This window comes from Protomyctophum bolini (genome assembly GCF_963924005.1).
Source record: "Protomyctophum bolini genome assembly, chromosome: 13".
NCBI lineage: Eukaryota > Metazoa > Chordata > Actinopteri > Myctophiformes > Myctophidae > Protomyctophum > Protomyctophum bolini.
In genome coordinates this window covers 21,196,242-21,216,014 of record NC_137874.1, presented here as the reverse complement: position 1 = coordinate 21,216,014, position 19,773 = coordinate 21,196,242, and the positions used below count along the sequence as shown (strand labels likewise).

Sequence of the window (19,773 nt, the reverse complement as noted above, 5' to 3'; positions counted from 1 at the left end):
CGGCGCAGTATGCACAGGAGGAGAGGAGAGCAACGAGTCAAAAAAGGAGGGGAGGAGACCTGTCTGTCGCCTCGCCTGTGTAATAATCTAAATAAAACTGTGAAGTAAATAGAAATAAAGTGTGGGCAAATGTCGAGATGTCGGGAAGTCGGGATAGGTATTATTACTGTAATGTAGATGATACTCGGGGGGGAACACCTTTTTCTTTTAAAGAGAACTTTTTTTTACACCAGCATCGGTGTCTGTGCGCGACAGATTTCAGTTGTGCGCGAGAGCATTTGGCCATGTGCGCGCGCGCACGGGCGCACGTTAGGGGGAACATTGGCTATACAGAGCATGTGAGCGCGAGCGAGGAGCGGAGCGGGTGGATTTTGAAGTGAGCGCGGAGCGAGCATAGAGCGGCGTGGGGGGGGATGAACGTGAGCGCGGAGCGAGCGTAACAAAAGCCGTCGAGAGCGAAGAGCGGAATTATCGGCCACTCCGCTCTGCTCACATGCTCTGACAGACACACACACACACACACACACACACACACACACACACACATCGTACCCTGTCATGGTTTTCCACCAGGATCTCCACTACGATGTTTTGGAACTTGATGTCCATGATGGCCGCCACAGTCTCCTCCTGTGGGCGGAGCAGGGTGGGGCCAAAGACCACGCCCAGGTTGGCCACTGTCATCAGGTTGTGCTGGTGGTGACTGGCCACACTGGGACGAGAGAGAGAGATCTTTGATTAATTAACCCATTCAGGACGGGTACTTTAGCTATTGAAAAAGCCAGCGGATGCCTCCCGAGCGTCTCCCTAGGGAGGTCCTCCTCGCTGCACGTCCCACTGGGAGGAGAGGAGACCCCGTGGCAGACCAAGGACCAGATGGAGGGGGGTAATATCTCCACACTGGTCTGGGAACGCCTCGGGATGGATGTAGTTGTTAACGGACAACTTTGTTTTTTTGTTCATGTTTTAGGTTGTTATTAGAGAAAGAAAAAGATTCGTGTTTTTTCATTTGCTGCTTATTTTAGTTTTAGGGATTTTAGCTATTTTTGACAGGGGGCGGGGGCATTCGAACATGGGGCTAAATATGTATTTTTTACAAAATATTATGGCGATTTCTTTATTATCATTTACTATTGTCCTACTAGACCCCAGGAAATTACATCTGGCCACAAAAGAACACAGGATCTACTGAATGTGAAGGTAGAGTACTGGGGGATGCCATACTGTATGTTGTAGGCTCAATATGTCGTAGGCTCATATATGCTCAATATTACTTTTTAAACAAGTAATGAGTAATAGGTAATATATTACTGTTTTTATTAACTTTCTCAACACTTGTATGTGCACATACTTGGCCAGATGTTTGGTCAGCAGTTCCAACATCTGTCTGTTCTTCTCAGGCAACCGGTGGACGATGGAATGGATCTCTGTCACCCTGGACTCTGGGTTGTCAAGCTCTGGACACACACACACACACACACACACACACACACACACACAGAAGAGAATATTTATGTAAAAAAGAAAAAAATATATATATAAAAAATGTCGATATGTTTGTAGATGTACAAGCGATGATGGCTGCACGCTTGTAGATCTGCTATTTTTGAATAGCCAACGTGTCAATATAAAGTGGTTAAAAATGACTATGATGCCGTGTTAACTACTTTTGGTCAGAGTGGACAGAACACTGTGAAGAGCAGTGGTCAGAACACTTTGAGAAGCAGTGGTCAGAGTGGACAGAACACTGTGAGGAGCAGTGGTCAGAACACTTTGAGAAGCAGTGGTCAGAGTGGTCAGAACACTTTGAGAAGCAGTGGTCAGAGTGGACAGAACACTGTGAGGAGCAGTGGTCAGAGTGGACAGAACACTGTGAGGAGCAGTGGTCAGAGTGGACAGAACACTGTGAGGAGCAGTGGTCAGAGTGGACAGAACACTGTGAGGAGCAGTGGTCAGAGTGGACAGAGAACACTGTGAGGAGCAGTGGTCAGAGAACACTGTGAGGAGCAGTGGTCAGAGTGGACAGAACACTGTGAGGAGCAGTGGTCAGAGTGGACAGAGAACACTGTGAGGAGCAGTGGTCAGAGAACACTGTGAGGAGCAGTGGTCAGAGTGGACAGAACACTGTGAGGAGCAGTGGTCAGAGAACACTGTGAGGAGCAGTGGTCAGAGTGGACAGAACACTGTGAGGAGCAGTGGTCAGAGTGGACAGAACACTGTGAGGAGCAGTGGTCAGAGAACACTGTGAGGAGCAGTGGTCAGAGTGGACAGAACACTGTGAGGAGCAGTGGTCAGAGTGGACAGAACACTGTGAGGAGCAGTGGTCAGAGTGGACAGAACACTGTGAGGAGCAGTGGTCAGAGTGGACAGAGAACACTGTGAGGAGCAGTGGTCAGAGTGGACAGAGAACACTGTGAGGAGCAGTGGTCAGAGTGGACAGAACACTGTGAGGAGCAGTGGTCAGAGTGGACAGAGAACACTGTGAGGAGCAGTGGTCAGAGTGGACAGAACACTGTGAGGAGCAGTGGTCAGAGTGGACAGAACACTGTGAGGAGCAGTGGTCAGAGTGGACAGAACACTGTGAGGAGCAGTGGTCAGAGTGGACAGAACACTGTGAGGAGCAGTGGTCAGAGTGGACAGAGAACACTGTGAGGAGCAGTGGTCAGAGTGGACAGAACACTGTGAGGAGCAGTGGTCAGAGTGGACAGAACACTGTGAGGAGCAGTGGTCAGAGAACACTGTGAGGAGCAGTGGTCAGAGAACACTGTGAGGAGCAGTGGTCAAGGACCCCCAAATCGGACCCACGATTTAAGAGATATGCCAGGGACCCCCATAAGAGAAGATATTTACGGCTCTAGCAGTTATTTTCAACCCGTTTAATTTCAAGGACCCCCAGTTTGACATGCATTAGTCTACGGACCCCCATTTAATGTAATTTCTACCTCAATGTTAATTTAACTCTGAGAGGTACAAATGTACACTTGTATACACTCTCAGAGTTACAGACCCATAATGGTCCATTTGGTTCCTAACTATCATTTAGCTGCGGACCCCCTGGAACTCCCTCAAGGACCCCTGGGGGTCCCTGGTCCCCACTTTGGGAACCACTGCTATAAGCTGCTGGGACCCCAAGGTGACAGAGGAGAGCCCGGTTGGGTCTCGTACCACACTGTGTGAATGTTAAAAAGCACTGCGACCTCTGTGTTTCTTCTCCACTTTGCTTCCTGTCTTTGTCTGCGGCTATCATCGCATAAGCTTCTCCAAAATGTCACGCGAACAAGGCTTTGTCTGCAGCGTCTCTCTCCCAGAACATCAAAATATTAATGCTGAATGAAACCCGAGAACATCAAAAAAGGACAGCTGATCCCGCTGGAAAAAAGGTTGGATGGAAATATCGAGAGAGAGAGAGAGAGAGAGAGAGAGAGAGAGAGAGAGAGAGAGAGAGAGAGAGAGAGAGAGCGGAAGAAAGACACAGAGTGTGAACATACAGACTGTGGGGTGTGAGTGTGTGTGAGTGTGAGTGTGAGTGTGTGAGTGTGTGTGTGTGTGTGTGTGTGTGTGTGTGTGTGTGTGTGCGCGCGCATGCGTGCGAGAGAGAGGCAAACCTACAGTAATAAAAAGATAAGACAGAGTGATGAGGAAAACATATGGGCTAGAGAAAGATGACGGGGAGGTATTTATTTCCTTGTGCATGTACATGTGTGTACGTGCGTACGTGCGTGTGTGTGTGTGTGTGTGTGTGTGTGTGTGTGTGTGTGTGTGTGTGTGTGTGTGTGTGTGTGTGTGTGTGTGTGTGCATGTGCGTGCGCGTGCATGTGTGTGTGTGTACTGTATGTGTGCGTCTTCCTGTTGGTGCATAATATCCTCCACACATCACACTGTCAGACTGAAACCTTGCATCTCCTTCTATAAATGTACTGTATGTAGAAATGTATAACATTGCAGATCTACAAGCTCACAATGCACCGCAATGTGAGCTTTTAGATCTTCTATTTTCAAATGCTGAAATGTATATAGGGCTGAAGTGGTTAATGTATGTTTTGTAAGAATAATCAAAATCTAAAAAGTAACTACACTACAGTAACTATACATTAGAGAGAGAGAGAGAGAGAGAGAGAGAGAGAGAGAGGAGGAAAGTACGAAGAAAACGAGTTCAGCCGAGAACATTGTCCTTGTTTCACCCAACCGCTGCTTCTGATCAGACAGACACACACACACACACACACACACACACACACACACACACACACACACACACACACAAACAGGACCATGACAATAGTCCTGACAACGTCTATTTCTCATGTTCTACTATACTTGTGGCTTGTGGGTACATTTGGTCCTCTCTAGTAAAAAAATCACACCCGTGTGATTTTTTTACTCTCTCTCATTAGCAGGCAACAGTGAAACACTACCTCTCTGTCTCTGTTTCTGGTACAACAGCGCCACTTTTGCCCCTACTGGTACTCATAGTCACATACATAGTCACACACATAGTCACATAGGTTAACACGGACATTGCTGTTCCTTGGAGTGGTTGCACCACTCAAAAACATGTACACACGCATGCACACTAATCTGTCAACTGAGGAGCAGAGAGGGGAAGATGGAAGACAATTCCAGGCCAGTGTCCACACACAAGTATAGTAACACACTAACACACACACACACACACACACACACACACACACACACACACACACACACACACACACACACACACACACACACTAAAAGCCTGAGAGAGATCACTTCACTCTAAAAGTAAAACATGTTGTTTTGAAAACCAAACAACGTTTTGGGTTAAACACACATTGTCAGCCAGGGGGTGGCTAGCAGATCGACCGGGGCAGCTAGAAGGTCCCGGGTTCGATTCCTGCCGGGGACGCTGGAGGCGTGTTCTCTCCTCCGCGTCATCAGTGCCCATATACTCTACCCTATAGGTGGGGTTGGCGAAAGGGCCTTTCTGTGTGGAGTTTGCATGTTCTCCCCATGTAGGGGGAGAACATGCAAGGGTAGGTACCCTAAAAGAAAACATGCAGTAATCCTGATCTCTATACTGCCTCCCCCTGGCCAGCCGGGGCACCTGATGGAGGGGAAAGGAACTGGTTTGAATAATGTGTTCCTTCTACGCGCTACGTCCTACCGGGGAAACTCCCCCGTCAGGTGATGAGAACCAGCTTGGACTCCTCATGTATTGAAGGAAACATGAGCTCAGTTCGGGGCTCTCCCCAGGTAGGCAGAGGGAGAGTAGCGCTCAGGATTACAGTTTAGGCAATTGGCGCCGGGTAAAAAATGAGTTAATAATTAATGTAAACATAATAATAATAATACTAAAACAGAATTGTTTGAGAAACAGTGTCCCAGAACACACATGCACACATGTGTGCGTGTGTGTGTGTGTTACTACAACCTGGGAAACCATCAGAAACTATAAGTAATTGCAATTTCTCTACAAATCTTGAAAGAAAAATCAATTTCCTTCAAACAAATGGTCCTCACCATGCCCATTTCTCTAATTCTATACTTATACAAGTATAGTAACACATGCGCACGCACAGACATGCACGCACACACACACACACACACACACACACACACACACACACACACAAGTAATTTCCTGATGGTGTTGCCAGAGACACAGGGTCATTTGCTGGACTTCCTTCTCAGCCTGGCTTCATGAACACAGCTAACACCAGACCAGACTGGAGTTGGACCACTGCTGTGTGTGCCAAGTGTGTGCATCGCACACAGTGACCACTGTGTGGCCACGGCGTGAGGCTAGGATAAAACCATGTTGTCATCTTCACCATAACGGTCAGTGCCATTTTGTTCCAAAAAGCTTTATACCAAGTTGAGAGCATTTTTCGTCATAGTTTTAAGTCGACAAAATGAACACTGGCTGCATGGTGTTAGTATTTCTGTCCCTATCGTAAGAGCAGACCCGTCACAACATGAAACCCTGTCACAGCACAGCAGGGGGGGCCACCAATTAACTCACAGCAGGTTGACATGCACGCGTGGGGTTTCCAACACGGGCTACCGTTTCTCCTTACAGCAGCCATTCTCCACCTCGTTAGTTCAAAGGATATGCATTATTATTATAGGCCACGGGTGGATCCCCATTTGATGTTAATGGATGTTAATGGGTCCATTTGGTTCCATTCGTGGAACCAAAATAATGGATTCGTTTCGGGGGGGGAAAGGAAAGATAAAAAACGAAAAAAAACGAATGGAAAAGAATTGTAGCGCTTGCTGCACCTGACAGTTATGACGAGAGTCATTCTCATGTTATTATAACTTTTGAAGTCTTCATGTTAATCATTCAAATGAGTGTGTTCTCTCCCTCCCTCAACCTCAAAGTCCTGAAGAAGATCCAGCAGGATGGAAACGTTGAATACTGTGCAATAAAACATTTGGAGCTGAGATATATATACCAGTGTTTCATCGTAATTATTTGTTGTACAACTTATGTCATCCTGTTCTTTCAGAGGAGGCTTTGCACAGCACTGTACTGTATTCAATGAATAAAGCAAGGTGTCCTGATAGGGTCTGCATTACTGTATTGTATGTAACCATGATTCATGCCATTACGTGGATGCTTTTGACACAAGCAAAGGTGCATTAAAAATGAGCTGATAGATGGATGGATGGATGGATGGATGGATGGAGGAAAGACGTGTAACATGTGGTTCCATCTGTAAGTTAACTGATAGTCCAGGCTAATGCATAATGTATACAGTGTTGCACACCGTAAATACTGGATCTACAAGTTCACACAACGCGTGGCAGATCCCTAGGGTACTACTGGCCCAACTGGACTGGAGGTGCAAGTCCAATCTGGGGGGGCAATGCCCCCAATAGAGATGCCACTGTACTACGTTTACTTTATGCCTTTTCTTTTATTATGTGATATGGGTTTTATCATGTGATATGAGTTTTATCATGTGATATGGGTTTTATCATGTGATATAGGTTATATCACGTGATATGGGTTATATCACGTGATATAGGTTATATCACGTGATATGGGTTTTATCATGTGATATAGGTTATATCACGGGATATGGGAGGCGATCAGCCACCAAATCAAACACTCACTGGCAGCTTTGATGAAGCTCCTCTGGTACTGGTAGGTCATGAGGGGCGCAGGCAGCATCCTGGGAGGAAGAGGAAGGAAGGAATGACAATATGACAATATGAAACATGCCAATATGCCAATATGAAACATGACAATATGACAATATGAAACGTGACAATATGACAACAATATTGTCATTTGTCATACGTCAATGTTCGCCAATACGTCCATGTTCGCCAATACGTCAATGTTCACCAATGCGTCCATGTTCGCCAATACGTCAATGTTCGCCAATACGTCAATGTTCGCCAATACGTCAATGTTCGCCAATACATCATGTTCACGCCAATACGGTTGGCGAACATGCATTAAGGTTTTGCGAACATGCATTAAGGTTGGCGAACATGTGCAGCTCCCGTGCTTGAGGTTATGTTTAGGTTAGGGTTAGTAAGGTTAGTAATGGGCGAACTAACGGGACGTCCTAGCAATACCTTGCTACCTTTTTGTTCTTTTTTTTACTACTCGTCTCATCCTGTTCTTTCAAAAGAGTACTGTATTCAATGAATAAATCAAGGTGTCCTGATAGTTTTTTCTCTCTTTTTTTTTAAATTATCATTCTTTGTACTGGGGACCACAGCGGAAATGACTTTACGGTGTTGTTGCCATTTTATCATCAAGTGTCTTTTAACCTTCCATTTCCATGTATGGTGGTTGGAAAGCTATTAAAAATTAATCAAGTTCGTTGTTTTCAGGAAAGGAAGAGAAACGGGGCTTGGGGGGGGGGGGTCAGAGAGAGAGGGCAAGGAGAAAGAAAAGCAGGAAAGGAAATGTGTTAAGGAGAGTGAAGAAACACTGTCCTCTCATTCACTCACCCGCTCGTCTCTCTCTCTCTCTCTCTCTCTCTCTCTTTCTGTTTTTAATATAACCCATTTTTTGAGGGGCGTTATATCCTCCTATATTCAGCTGTAGTGTAGATTTTCGTCTTACACAAACATTAAATTCCCAATGACAATGAATGAAGAATTTACGTCATAATTATGTAAACGAGCAAATGAGCTATTTTTGTCCTACACATGGTTGCAATTCGGATGGCCTATACGGATGGCTGCAATTCTAAACTGGCCCCCATAAAATCGGAACCCCCCCCCCACCCCTTTTCCCCCTCACTGTATATGTTTCTTTTCCCTTTTTACCTCCTTTATGATGAATTCCTGTTCTGTTCTTTGACTATAGAAGTGTCTATTTGTACGTCTCTAAATGTTTTTGATGAATTGAACAAGGTGGACCCTCTTGTAAACAATTGTAATGCTTTATTGGGTCGTCCACTCACAGTTAACAGTCTTTGTATTGAGTTGTGCTTGAAATGTACTGTAATTCTGCAAACTGTTAATAAATATTTTAATCAATAAATCAATCAAAGAAGAATTTACGTCATTATGTGGATGAGCAAATCGGCAATTTTTTGTCCAACACAAAATTACCATTGACAATGAACGGATGATGTACGATGATAAGAGCTCTTCACTAATCTTAACACTAGGCATGTAACCATTCACTCAACTCACGATACGATTCGTATCACGATATGAAGTTCACAATACGATTTTTCACAATATTTTAAACAAAGAATATTTTCCAGATTTTGTTTTTGATATCAATTATCTTCCCCCCCTGAGCTTTTTGCACATTTTTTTAATTTAACTACATTGCAAAAGAAGTAGCATTACTTTTGACAGTGCAGAAACATAATTTCCTTCCTTGATGTACTGTATTAATGAGCATCAACGACCATCACCTGGGCACAGTCACAGACACACAGCTCCCCTCTACGGAACTCAACTGAAAGTGACTGCCTGGAGTCTGTCTCATTTCTGTAAAATGAACTGTGCAACAACTGTAAACATGCTTTCTTGTTTATAATCTAGCTCGAGTTAACATGTAAAAAATAGCTTTCTTTGATGACATCTTATTCTTTCGCCTTTATTTTATATTTTGTTTATGGAGGGACAGACAGTAGGCTGAATTGGGGGAGAGATGGGGGGAAGACATGCAGTAAGGGCCGTCGGGACCGGGAGTCGAACCCTTGGCACACTGCCAGACTGGATTACCAGCCAAGGTGCCTGGACAACTGAGCCATGACCCAGGCCCTTCCTTTCCGGCTTAACCTAGCATCTCGTTTGGAATATAAACGCTTCTAGAGAGACTTTAGATGTGACAGCGCGAGGTAGTAACGGAAGATCCCTGACAGCATAATCGGAGCAAATATCGTGCAGTGTGTACGAGCCATAAGTGGTTAAAAGACCCGGGTTGAATCCCGCACATTATCCCCACATCTGTGTGTGTATGTGCGTGCGTGCGCCATGCAGACCCGTTGAAAAGAAAGAGAGAGTTGTGAACTTGTGACATCTTTGATCTCAACACAACACGATCATTGTGGTTCCGTATACAGTATCATGCGTGCCTCATGGACACTCATTATGAGCATTCAATGGTGGAACTGTAAAGCAGTGTTTGGAACTCTTGGTTGCCCATGGCAACTGGTCATCTCTGAGCACACACACAAATTCAGCTTCAACTAGATATTGATAACTGGAACTGGAATAGCGCTTTTCTGAGCACCCAAAGTAACGTATTATGAATATTATCCGTTTACAACGTATGGTAAGTCTATGGGAACGTCATTCATACCTCTCGCTCTCTGTACCCCTTTTTATTTTTTTGAGTGGTGCAACCACTCCAAGGAACAGCAATGTCTCTGTGTGACTATGTCCCGATGTTTAGAGTACCAGTAGGGGCAAAAGTGGCACTGTTGTGCCAGAAACAGAGAGAGAGAGATAGTGTTGCACTGTTGCCTGCTAATTACAGAGAGAGAGAGAGAGAGAGAAAGAGAGAGAGTCAGGGGGAAAGGGGAGTTGCACCACTCAGTTCACACAGGTGTGATTATTATTTTTAAATGGAGTGCCATGATTTTTCCTGAAGGCTGCACCTTGACAGTCAAAAGGGCCATTGAAAAAAACAGTGATATAGTGACATCACATTATCAGCCCCTCCCCTAACCGCTCCCCCTTTATCATACAACTACAGCTGTGGGTGCGGCTTCAGTTCAGGTGGATCACCACCCATCAGGAAACCAGTGAACTGGTGGGGGTGCCCACATAAAAACAACATTTTAACAAATACTGTAATTTGTTTTGAAAAACTTCTTCCTCCTTATATAATAATAATACCTGATGAACATGTTTTAGGGTGTAAAAAAACCATGGAACTCCATCTTTGTAAGTAAGAACGTAAGGTAAGTATTTACTTACTTAAGCATAAAATGGGTTTAAGTGGTTAAACTGATTTCGATGTGAACCCGACAGGGTTTGACATGCAGGGTATCATTTAGCTGGGGACCCGTCCAGGAGCCCACTTTGACATGCAGGGTATCATTTAGCTGGGGACCCGTCCGGGAGCCCACTTTGACATGCAGGGTATCATTTAGCTGGGGACCCGTCCGGGAGCCCACTTTGACAAGCAGGGTATCAGGGTATCCAGTAGTGATTCATACCTGAGGTAGTACTTGATAGCACTGGTGATGGTCTTGATCTCCCATTCTGTACTGTCCAGCTCTACGTCCGCACACGTCTTAGGATCTGAATGGACACAAGCAGCATGTCATTAGATGGACAGACAGACAGACAGACAGACAGACAGACAGACAGACAGACAGACAGACAGACAGACAGACAGACAGACAGACAGACAGACGTGTGTTCCCTTTTCCTCTAATGCTATACAGTAGGCTGTCTTCCATGGAAATATCACGAGATCTAGACACACATACAGTACATACATTTTCCGTTTCCGCGTGCATGCGTGTGTGTGTGCGTGCGTGCGTGCACGTACCCATTGCAAGGCCCAGCAGTTTCTGTACTCTGGAGTTGACCCCAACGATTCTGTACAAGCCCTGCTCGTCTATACCTGAAGAGAGGAGATGACAGACAGTGTTGCAAAACGACTTTGATTTATTATTTGTTCTTTATTAATGGGTTTCTAGTTCAGATCTGTGTTAAAGTCCTGGCAAACTGCACAAGTTCTTTTTTTTAAACCCAGAAACAATTAGCACTATTTGGTTAAATAGCCAAACTCAATAGAAAACCCAGTGCTTTCCACCATTGTCAACAGGCAGGGGGAAAGGATTCCCTTTGCACAGCGCTAATGGACGTGAGGAAATGGAGGGTTCATCACAGGCGAGTCAAATTATTGTATAACACTAGGGGAGGAGGGAGTGGAGGGGGGCAGATTACATACACACACACAGGGTTATGTAGGCTTAAATGACAGTATGCAGTTTATAGTGTACGAATTCAGCGGTAGAGAGAGAGCAGCTGGAACACTTCAAATAGCCGGCAGGGAGAGAGGTAAACAACAACACGGTGTACCTCGAGTCTCCACTGCGTAGATGAACTTCTTCATCACGTTGAACCCAACGACATCCAGCTGGGCCACTGGCGGACGGACGGGGGGAGAGAGAGAGAGAGAGAGAGAGAGATATGAAAAATCAACAAGCCACTAGATTAAGTTGTCATTGGACCTCGTGACATTCACTTGAGAGTCAAAAGCACGTTACACTAAAAAACTGAACATTGTGTTGAATGTGTCGCTTTTGTATTTTTGTATATTACACTGGTGGTTGAAAATCACTATATTGTAATTCATTCACTTGGAAATGCAGGAGTTGAGGCATTCACCTTAGTCTGACTGGGTTTTCACAGACAATTTACTATACTGTAAAATAATTCCTTTTAGCATTAAATTGACCTTAAATTGTCACTTCACTGTCACCTACCCCCCCCCCCCCTAATAAATCTTGACGCCAAAAAAAGATCCCTGACACAGTCACCACAGTGACTCAGGCCCTCATTTATCAACCGTGCGTACGCCAAAATATGGGTGCACGCCGAAATTGCCGACATTTTCGACATTTACCATTTCCGGCAAAGCTTGAAATTGAACTTGACAACGTTCAAATCCCACGTCTGCTCGTGAGCTGGCTTACGCTTGTTTTTCTGTCGTAGAACGGCGGAGCAGCATTGTTTGACCAGCTGAGAGGCTGCCAAAGGCATGAAACATATGTAATCACTCCTAAAATGTTAATATAAAACTGTATGTATATGGGCTACACATGTAAAAAAAAAAAAAAAAAAAGAAAAGAAAAAAGGAATAGACCTACAAGATGCGTCTTTGTGTCATATGAAATTTGTAGGAGCTTTCCAACTTTACAAATAAAATCGCGCTTGATTTAAGCCATTTAAACAGTGTTTTGCATGAGCGCATGCATGCAAGGATTTGGGCAGTCTGTGCTGGAATATTTCCATGACGTTGGAAAGTAGCCTATAGTGCAATGCAGCACTATAGGCTATAGAGTCCCAACATGCATGGGTAGCCTATATACTGTACTGTAGCCTAATCTACAGCAGGCCAACAATGTCTTTCTGGAGTTACGGTATATGCAATATTAGTTTGTGCTTAATCAAACAGTGCTTTACTGGCCTTGTTATGCAAGCGCACTTGTGAGATGATTTTGGAGCGCATGCGGTGAAGCGGCATATATGATATTATTAAAAAAAAGGCATAAATGGACTGCACGCCTTTATTTCCAAGTGACAATGACAAGCATACAGCTTGCCTATTTGTAGTAAGTACTAGCAGGCTGTAAGGCAAGGGGCTTAATCATTCACCATTTAAATAAGTGCTTAGACAGGTTTTGACAGTTTTCACAGTTCAGATAAAAGCGAGATCATTTTCGGGGGTCGGGAGGACGGGACCGCGGCGTGCGTCGCCAACACATACCAGCACACATGCAAGCGGCAAGCCTTCATCCATATGTTTATGATTCGTTCATCAATGATCAAATCACTACATAAACGTTGATTATGACTGCCTTGACGACATGATAGCCTATCTCTCATGCAGGCATCACTGAGTCATCCACAGGACTTTAATATCACAGCAGTGCGCAGTATCACGCCTTCGCCGTGCACTGCGCACGAATGGGTAAAATGTATATAGGCCAGCCTATACAAACTAATTCCATTCATGGCGATGCGATGTCGATGTACGTGTCATGTAGTTGCCTGCGTGGACATGACAGCAAGGCAAGCGAGGTGAGAGGGAAACAGACAGGGTAGGCCTACAACTTTATTTAATTCATGCAAGGCACGGGAGAAACTTTTTTCCATGGTTTCCATGGTTCCCACAGGTCGTATTTCATGTGTTCATTCGCAAAAACGAGGGCGAGACTTGATTTCATAGGGCGTGCCAGATAGATTTCAGCCGTCACATTTATTAACGTCAGAACGAAATTAAGGAAGGATCAGCTGTTTGCGATCACTTTATAAATGCCGTGGCGACGTGGGTGTACTACGAAACCTGCACTCGAATCTGTGGCAGATTTTACACTCGATTGATAAATGAGGGCCTCAGTCACCACTAAGTCACCACAGTGACAGGACAGTGCACAGGATAGTGTGTGTACACCTCCACTTACGATGTGCTGTGTGTGTTGTCCTGCGGTCTGAGTTGCGAGTGAAAGGCTAGTATATCATACTATAATTCAGTCAATGTCTGAGTGTGTGTGTGTGTGTGTGTGTGTGTGTGTGTGTGTGTCTGTCTGTCTGTCTGTGTGTGTGTCAGAAACAGCGTGTTATCTCATCATTGCCTGCACCAATCACTCCCACTTTTCACACACCCTTTTTTCGATTTGACACATTAATGATTAATAATGAATTTATTAGTGAATTAAAACGCACCCGGGCGCAGTACCCCCCGTGGCCACAAGAGGGGGGCAAATATCTCACAACGGGTAAGGACTAGTACAGACAATACAGTGATAGCTTAGCATAGATACTGTGATCAACGAGCTGATGCACGGGGACTTACTGCCTTCGGTCTGGTTGTCTCGGTTCAAGTTGTACACCTGCGAACAGAATGGAAACGTTATTATCGGTACTGGGCCACTTCTGTGAACAGTCAGAATGAAAATGTTATCTGTACTGGGCCACTTCTGGCATCTAACCGTACGAACCCTGGGGTTTCTATTCTGGGGATGCCATGACACATAGACGAACAATCTGTGAAAACGGCAAGTTCACACCACATCACAAAGCTTGTTCAACGAATCAGCGGTTTTCCATGAAGAGATTTGGTGTAGAGGGCAAAAAGCAGGGGGACTAGGTAAAGGGTTTAAAGGGATATTTCATATTTCACTTTCAAACATATTCAAGGTCATTTCAACATCTATCCAGGCTTTTGTGAGAACCCCACCTCATTTTTAATTTTATCAGACACTTCCTTTACAAACCGTATTTTAACTTACACATTCACACAGCTTTGTGGAATACGCGACTTGCGGCAACTATGATCGGCCAATCCAGGGATTTTGCACTTAAATATTCCCCAGCAGATCACTAACACTGAATAAAGCCTCTGTTTGTTTATCTTGCCATGGAAATGGAAGTGCTATATATTCTGTATACATTGATCTAAGAATAGTCTAAGAACAACTGATCTACAAACTCAAACATAGCATAATCTGCAAGTTTTCATTTAATCGTGAAAATGTGTGCAAATCTTAAAACAAAAATTATAATTTATTTTTAAACAAACTGATGAATGGGACCGTGGGACTTTTTTTTATTAAGATAACATAACATGAAAACTGTTAGGATTTAGAAGAAATGCTTTGAATCGTCCTTTTGTCTTAATGATGGGTTAAAACAGAAAAGTGACTAGATTGGAGCCCTGAGGGACTCTGGGTTTAAGTGGTTAATAAAGGAGTTGATGATGGTGACAGGCCTCCCTCCTCCTCCATGGTGTGAGCAGCAGTGCAGAGCACACTATGTCCTGTCTGTCCTGCTTTTCTCAGAAACACGCACGCACGCATGCATGCACGCATGCACGCACGCACGCACGCACGCACGCACGCACGCACGCACGCACGCACGCACGCACGCACATGCTTGTATTACTAAGCGTGTGAGGACATCAACATTTGAACCACTTGAACCCCAGTATGCCTATTCTGGGGAGAACATTCGGCAAATAATAGCCGATCTACAATCTCAAAACGAGTCGCAGAGCATTGCATTTTTTTTTGCTCTCAATCCGATTTGAAAATGACATGATCGGCCCGATGTGATCGGACTCAAGTCTGTTTTACTAAGACTAGAAGGTTTAAAATTATTCAAAATATTTCAAACACAAGATATATTTTTTAGATGCCTAAAGTTGCACATGGACGAGAAAATTGGCCTTACAATGTATATTTCTCAAATTCTACTATACTCGTGGGGACATTAGGCCCTCCCGCACATGCACACGCACACATGCGTAACCGTGGTAACATACTGGTTCTCTCCCGTCCATGGCTTCCATCCACAGCCTGCGGTCCTCTTCTGATAGAGCCTGCATGGTGATCACCCCTTGACTGCACGCGCACACACACACACACACACACACACACACACACACACACACACACACACACACACACACACACACACACACACACACACACACACACAATGTTAGGTGGTCAATGTCAGGCTCACCAAAAGGTCATCAACGAAACATTGCCCTCATTTCTAGAGAATAGGACACACATAAAGCACACTCCCTAGTCCCTACACTGTTACCCTATTGCAATGCACCGCTACGCACGTATACACACGTACCTATGTGACGTAGGTCACAAATGCACGCGCACGCACGCACACACGCACACACACACCCTTTGGCAGGTGCATTGTGTGTTCCTCTCATGTCTACAACACATGATGTGGGTGTTCAATAGTGTAACATAGACTTCTTATTTTATCTGACAAAAGATGTATTGCCTGTACATGGCAAACAGAACAGACATACATTATTGTCGCTGTCGGGCAGAAACCAGCTATCTCCTTATTATACATACACACACGCACATTTCAAACCAATGAAAAGTTTATTCTATAATGTAGGCCCTATCTATATTGTTTCAGTTCATTCTAAGTTATGTTTATAATAATTCATATTGTATGCATACTACTAATAGTTTTATAACATTATGAATGTGTAGACATCATGATGATGTATGCAAGCATAATGCCTTTGTCAGATTGTAATTACTTTATTTTGCACGCACGCACACACGCACGCACGCACGCACGCACGCAGACAGACAGACAAAGTTGTACTGTACTGTGCTCAGTCAAGCCTAAGTAAAAACCCTGAATACAATGAGAGAAGTGGTCTGTCCTATGTGTTCTGATCGACACCCCTGGGTGAAGTGTTGAAGCCAGAGCAGCCAGTCAGTCCATTATACAGCAGATTTTACAGTGAGGAAGCCTAAATATATATACTGTCATGCTTTGGCATAGATTACGTGGTCGTTAGCTGGTAGCAAATTAAACCTTAAGGAAGGAGGAGTAGGAGAAGAGTAGGAGAAGAGTAGGAGAGGAGTAGGAGAGGAGAGCCAGAGGCACACTGAGGGAAGTAGGTGCAACAGAACAGAGCAGGTGGATAAATTAGTGTCAGAACCTACACACACACACACACACACACACACACACACACACACGTCCTCTCACATCACCTTAACATAACATGACTCTTCATCGCCACCATGTGGCTGTAAAAATCTGATTGGGATAATTAAATTACTTATTTATTTCCCCCCTATTCATTGTTTTTTCTTTTTTTATATAATTCTTATTCAGAGAGTATGACATCATATGCAAGTTTCACAGAAATAAAATACAACTCTTTGATTTATATTTTCTCCCACAACTCCTTTCCCAATCCTCTCCACCCACCCACCATCTTTCCCCACGAGGCCAGACATACAAACAACATATAAACAGGTATAAACCCCTATTCATTGTTTGTGCTAATATCTGAAACACACACAAACACACACACACACACACTGACCGGTCCACAGCTTCCACGTCAAAGCAGAATCTCTTCTCGATGGAGTCAGTCTTCCTCCTGGTGCATGACTTGAGGATGAAACTGTCCTCTTCACCCTGGAGAGAGACAGACACATGTAGCAACAACAATAAAAGGTTAAAACAACATAGGGGCAGGCAGAGCTCCATATTCTAAATCGTTGTGATTTTTTTTCTTTTTGCCCAACAGAGACGATATACAGAAACAACCATGAACGTTGTGAATGTTCTACCTTTTTTCGCATTTTCACCCAGCCGCCCCAAAAATGTAGTTGAGAGTTAATGTGACAACTGTTCTTGAACTTACAGTATACCGGTATATGATGTCCGATTACAGACACGTCTGTGTCATGGTTCTGTGCATGTAGCCCGCGTTGTAAGGTCCAGCATGTGCCCTGGTACATTGTCACTAGCCTCTATTCTTAGTTAAAACACAGTTGCAATATTAGTTGAACTACATTTTTCTGGTCCTCAGTTGAGCCCTCCATCGTCGGCGTCTAATGCATTTCTACAGTCATGCATCTCCATACATGTGCTCAGCTCGTTTGTGACTCTCCATGTTGGGTTTCCCAAGGCAGAATAATGAAGGACTGTGGAGCGCGCTGTGCGCGCGACAACTCGCAGCCCCTTGTTTATTGTTCAGGACTCTGGAGTGGCATTCTCCCCTCCATGGGCTGCCGTCCAAGGCTGTACCAACGGAACCCCATCTGCCAGTCTTTGCTATTTAACCCATAGCTGGGACTGTTTTTACCCCATAGCTGCATGGGGCTAGTGGTTGACAATGCACCAGGGCGTATCGACACATGCATGCCTTGTCTCCAGACTCCAGGGAGTATCCAAACATGCATGCCTCGTCTTTAAGGGCCCAACTAGCATCTCCCCGATCCCCTCCTCTAGCTTGGGACCACAAAGTACCCAGTGACCGTGTGGGGCCACCAGGAGGCAGTGGAGAGAGCCTATTAGTGCAGGGGCCAACAATGATATTTTGACAAATTTGTACCACCTAAGGTAACATTTTTGTATTCCTACATGTCTCTGGTTTATATTTTGCAACCAGATCTTATTTTAATTATGTTTGGGAGACAAGAAACAGTTTCCTGGGGTTTTTCTATGTGTTTTTAGATACTTTAGTATTTGTCTGTGATGTCATGGACACTGGTCTCACTGCTGGATTACTACAATTACCATAATGCTTTGCTGCACTCACCCCACCTTGTGGATAGGGGAGGGCTGTTTTACTGAGATACTTTCTACTTGTGGTACTTTAAATACATTTTGATGCCTATACTTTTTTGTACTTTCACTCAAGTACATTTTGAAACCCGGACTTTTACTTGTAACAGAGTAGTTCTACATTGCAGTATTGATACATTTACTTAAGTAAATAGATTTGAGTACTTTTTACACCACTGTGAGTGGTGAATGAATGCAGCGCCCGGGGACGGGCAACAGTGGAAGGGTTAAGTGTGTTGCTGGGGAACCTTTCCAGTCATCCGTCCTGTCGTGTCCCCCCCCACACACACACACACACACACAGAGAGCCTGGGCTAACCACGCACGTGCCCACATCCCAGGCAGCCGCCTCTTTTTACCAGTGGTGGAAAGTAACTAAGTGCCTTTACTCAAGTACTGTACTGTATTTGTACTTTACTTGCATATTTCCAATTCCCAATACTTTTTTTTACCTGTACTCCACTACATCTGGGATCCAAATATCTTACTTTTATTTGAAAACTTGAATTACTGGATTTAGATAATTATTATTACAAAAACATACATTACCCACTTCAGCCATACTGTACATTTCGGCCATTTGAAAATAGCCGATATACAAGCTCACAATGCATGGCATCGTCATGTATTGTGAGCTTGTAGATCAGCTATATTCTTTTGAAAACTTAAAATGATATATTCTGCATAATGAGCACTTTCTACTTTTGGTACTTTAAGTACATTTTGATACCAATACTTTTGTACATTTTGAATTCCAGAGTATTTCTACATTACAGCATTGACACTTTTACTTAAGTAAAACATTTACTCCCCGTGCCCCCTAGGGTAGGTGCCCTCATAAGAGAAGATCTCTATACTGCCTCCCCCTGGTCAGCCTGATGGAGGGGAAAGGAACTGGTTGGAATAACGTGTTCCTTCCATGTATTACGTCCTACCGGGGGAACTCTCCCCTGCCGGGTGATAAGAACCGGCCTGCTCACTCCTCATGCATTGAAGGAAGCATGAGCTCAGTTGAGGGCTCTCCCCAGGCTGGCAGAGGGAGAGTAGTGCCTGGGATTACAGCTGAAGCAATTGACACCGGGTGAAAAAATGAGTTACAAAAATAATCGAGAGAGAGAGAGAGAGAGAGAGAGAGAGACAAACAAAAGACAGTCACCATTTTCCCCCCTGACTTCTGGTCAAACACGACCATGGTGATTCTCTTGGGCTCTCGATGGTATGTGCAGTAATACTTCACCCAGGTAGACACAAAGGACCCTGAGAGAGAGACAGCGAGAGACGAGAGAGAGAGAGAGAGAGAGAGAGAGAGAGAGAGAGAGAGAGAGAAGAGGGGAAGAGAGAAATACAGAGAATACATGAAAAAGAGGGACAGTTGGAATCCACCGAGGTGCATCTGGCTTTTCTCAACTCTCGTCTCAAAGTTTTTTATTTCATTCTGCATAGTGAGCACTTTTACTCAAGTACATTTTGAATTCCAGACCACTT

General features: G+C 44.4%; 1 protein-coding gene across 4 annotated transcripts in view; it reads right to left on the bottom strand.

Moving 5' to 3' along the window:
* Positions 1-19,773, bottom strand: part of LOC308326917 (rho GTPase-activating protein 26-like) — a 150,536-nt gene that overhangs the window by 29,163 nt on the left and 101,600 nt on the right. For all 4 annotated transcript variants that reach the window (XM_080779993.1, XM_080779992.1, XM_080779995.1 and 1 more), the window contains 10 exons: positions 19,445-19,545; positions 17,039-17,133; positions 15,476-15,554; positions 14,009-14,045; positions 11,509-11,574; positions 10,973-11,047; positions 10,635-10,719; positions 7,105-7,163; positions 1,352-1,457; positions 553-712 (listed from right to left, as the gene is read on the bottom strand). In XM_080779993.1, coding sequence (XP_080636119.1) covers positions 553-712; positions 1,352-1,457; positions 7,105-7,163; positions 10,635-10,719; positions 10,973-11,047; positions 11,509-11,574; positions 14,009-14,045; positions 15,476-15,554; positions 17,039-17,133; positions 19,445-19,545 — 863 coding nt within the window. The remainder of the gene's footprint in view (positions 1-552; positions 713-1,351; positions 1,458-7,104; positions 7,164-10,634; positions 10,720-10,972; positions 11,048-11,508; positions 11,575-14,008; positions 14,046-15,475; positions 15,555-17,038; positions 17,134-19,444; positions 19,546-19,773) is intronic.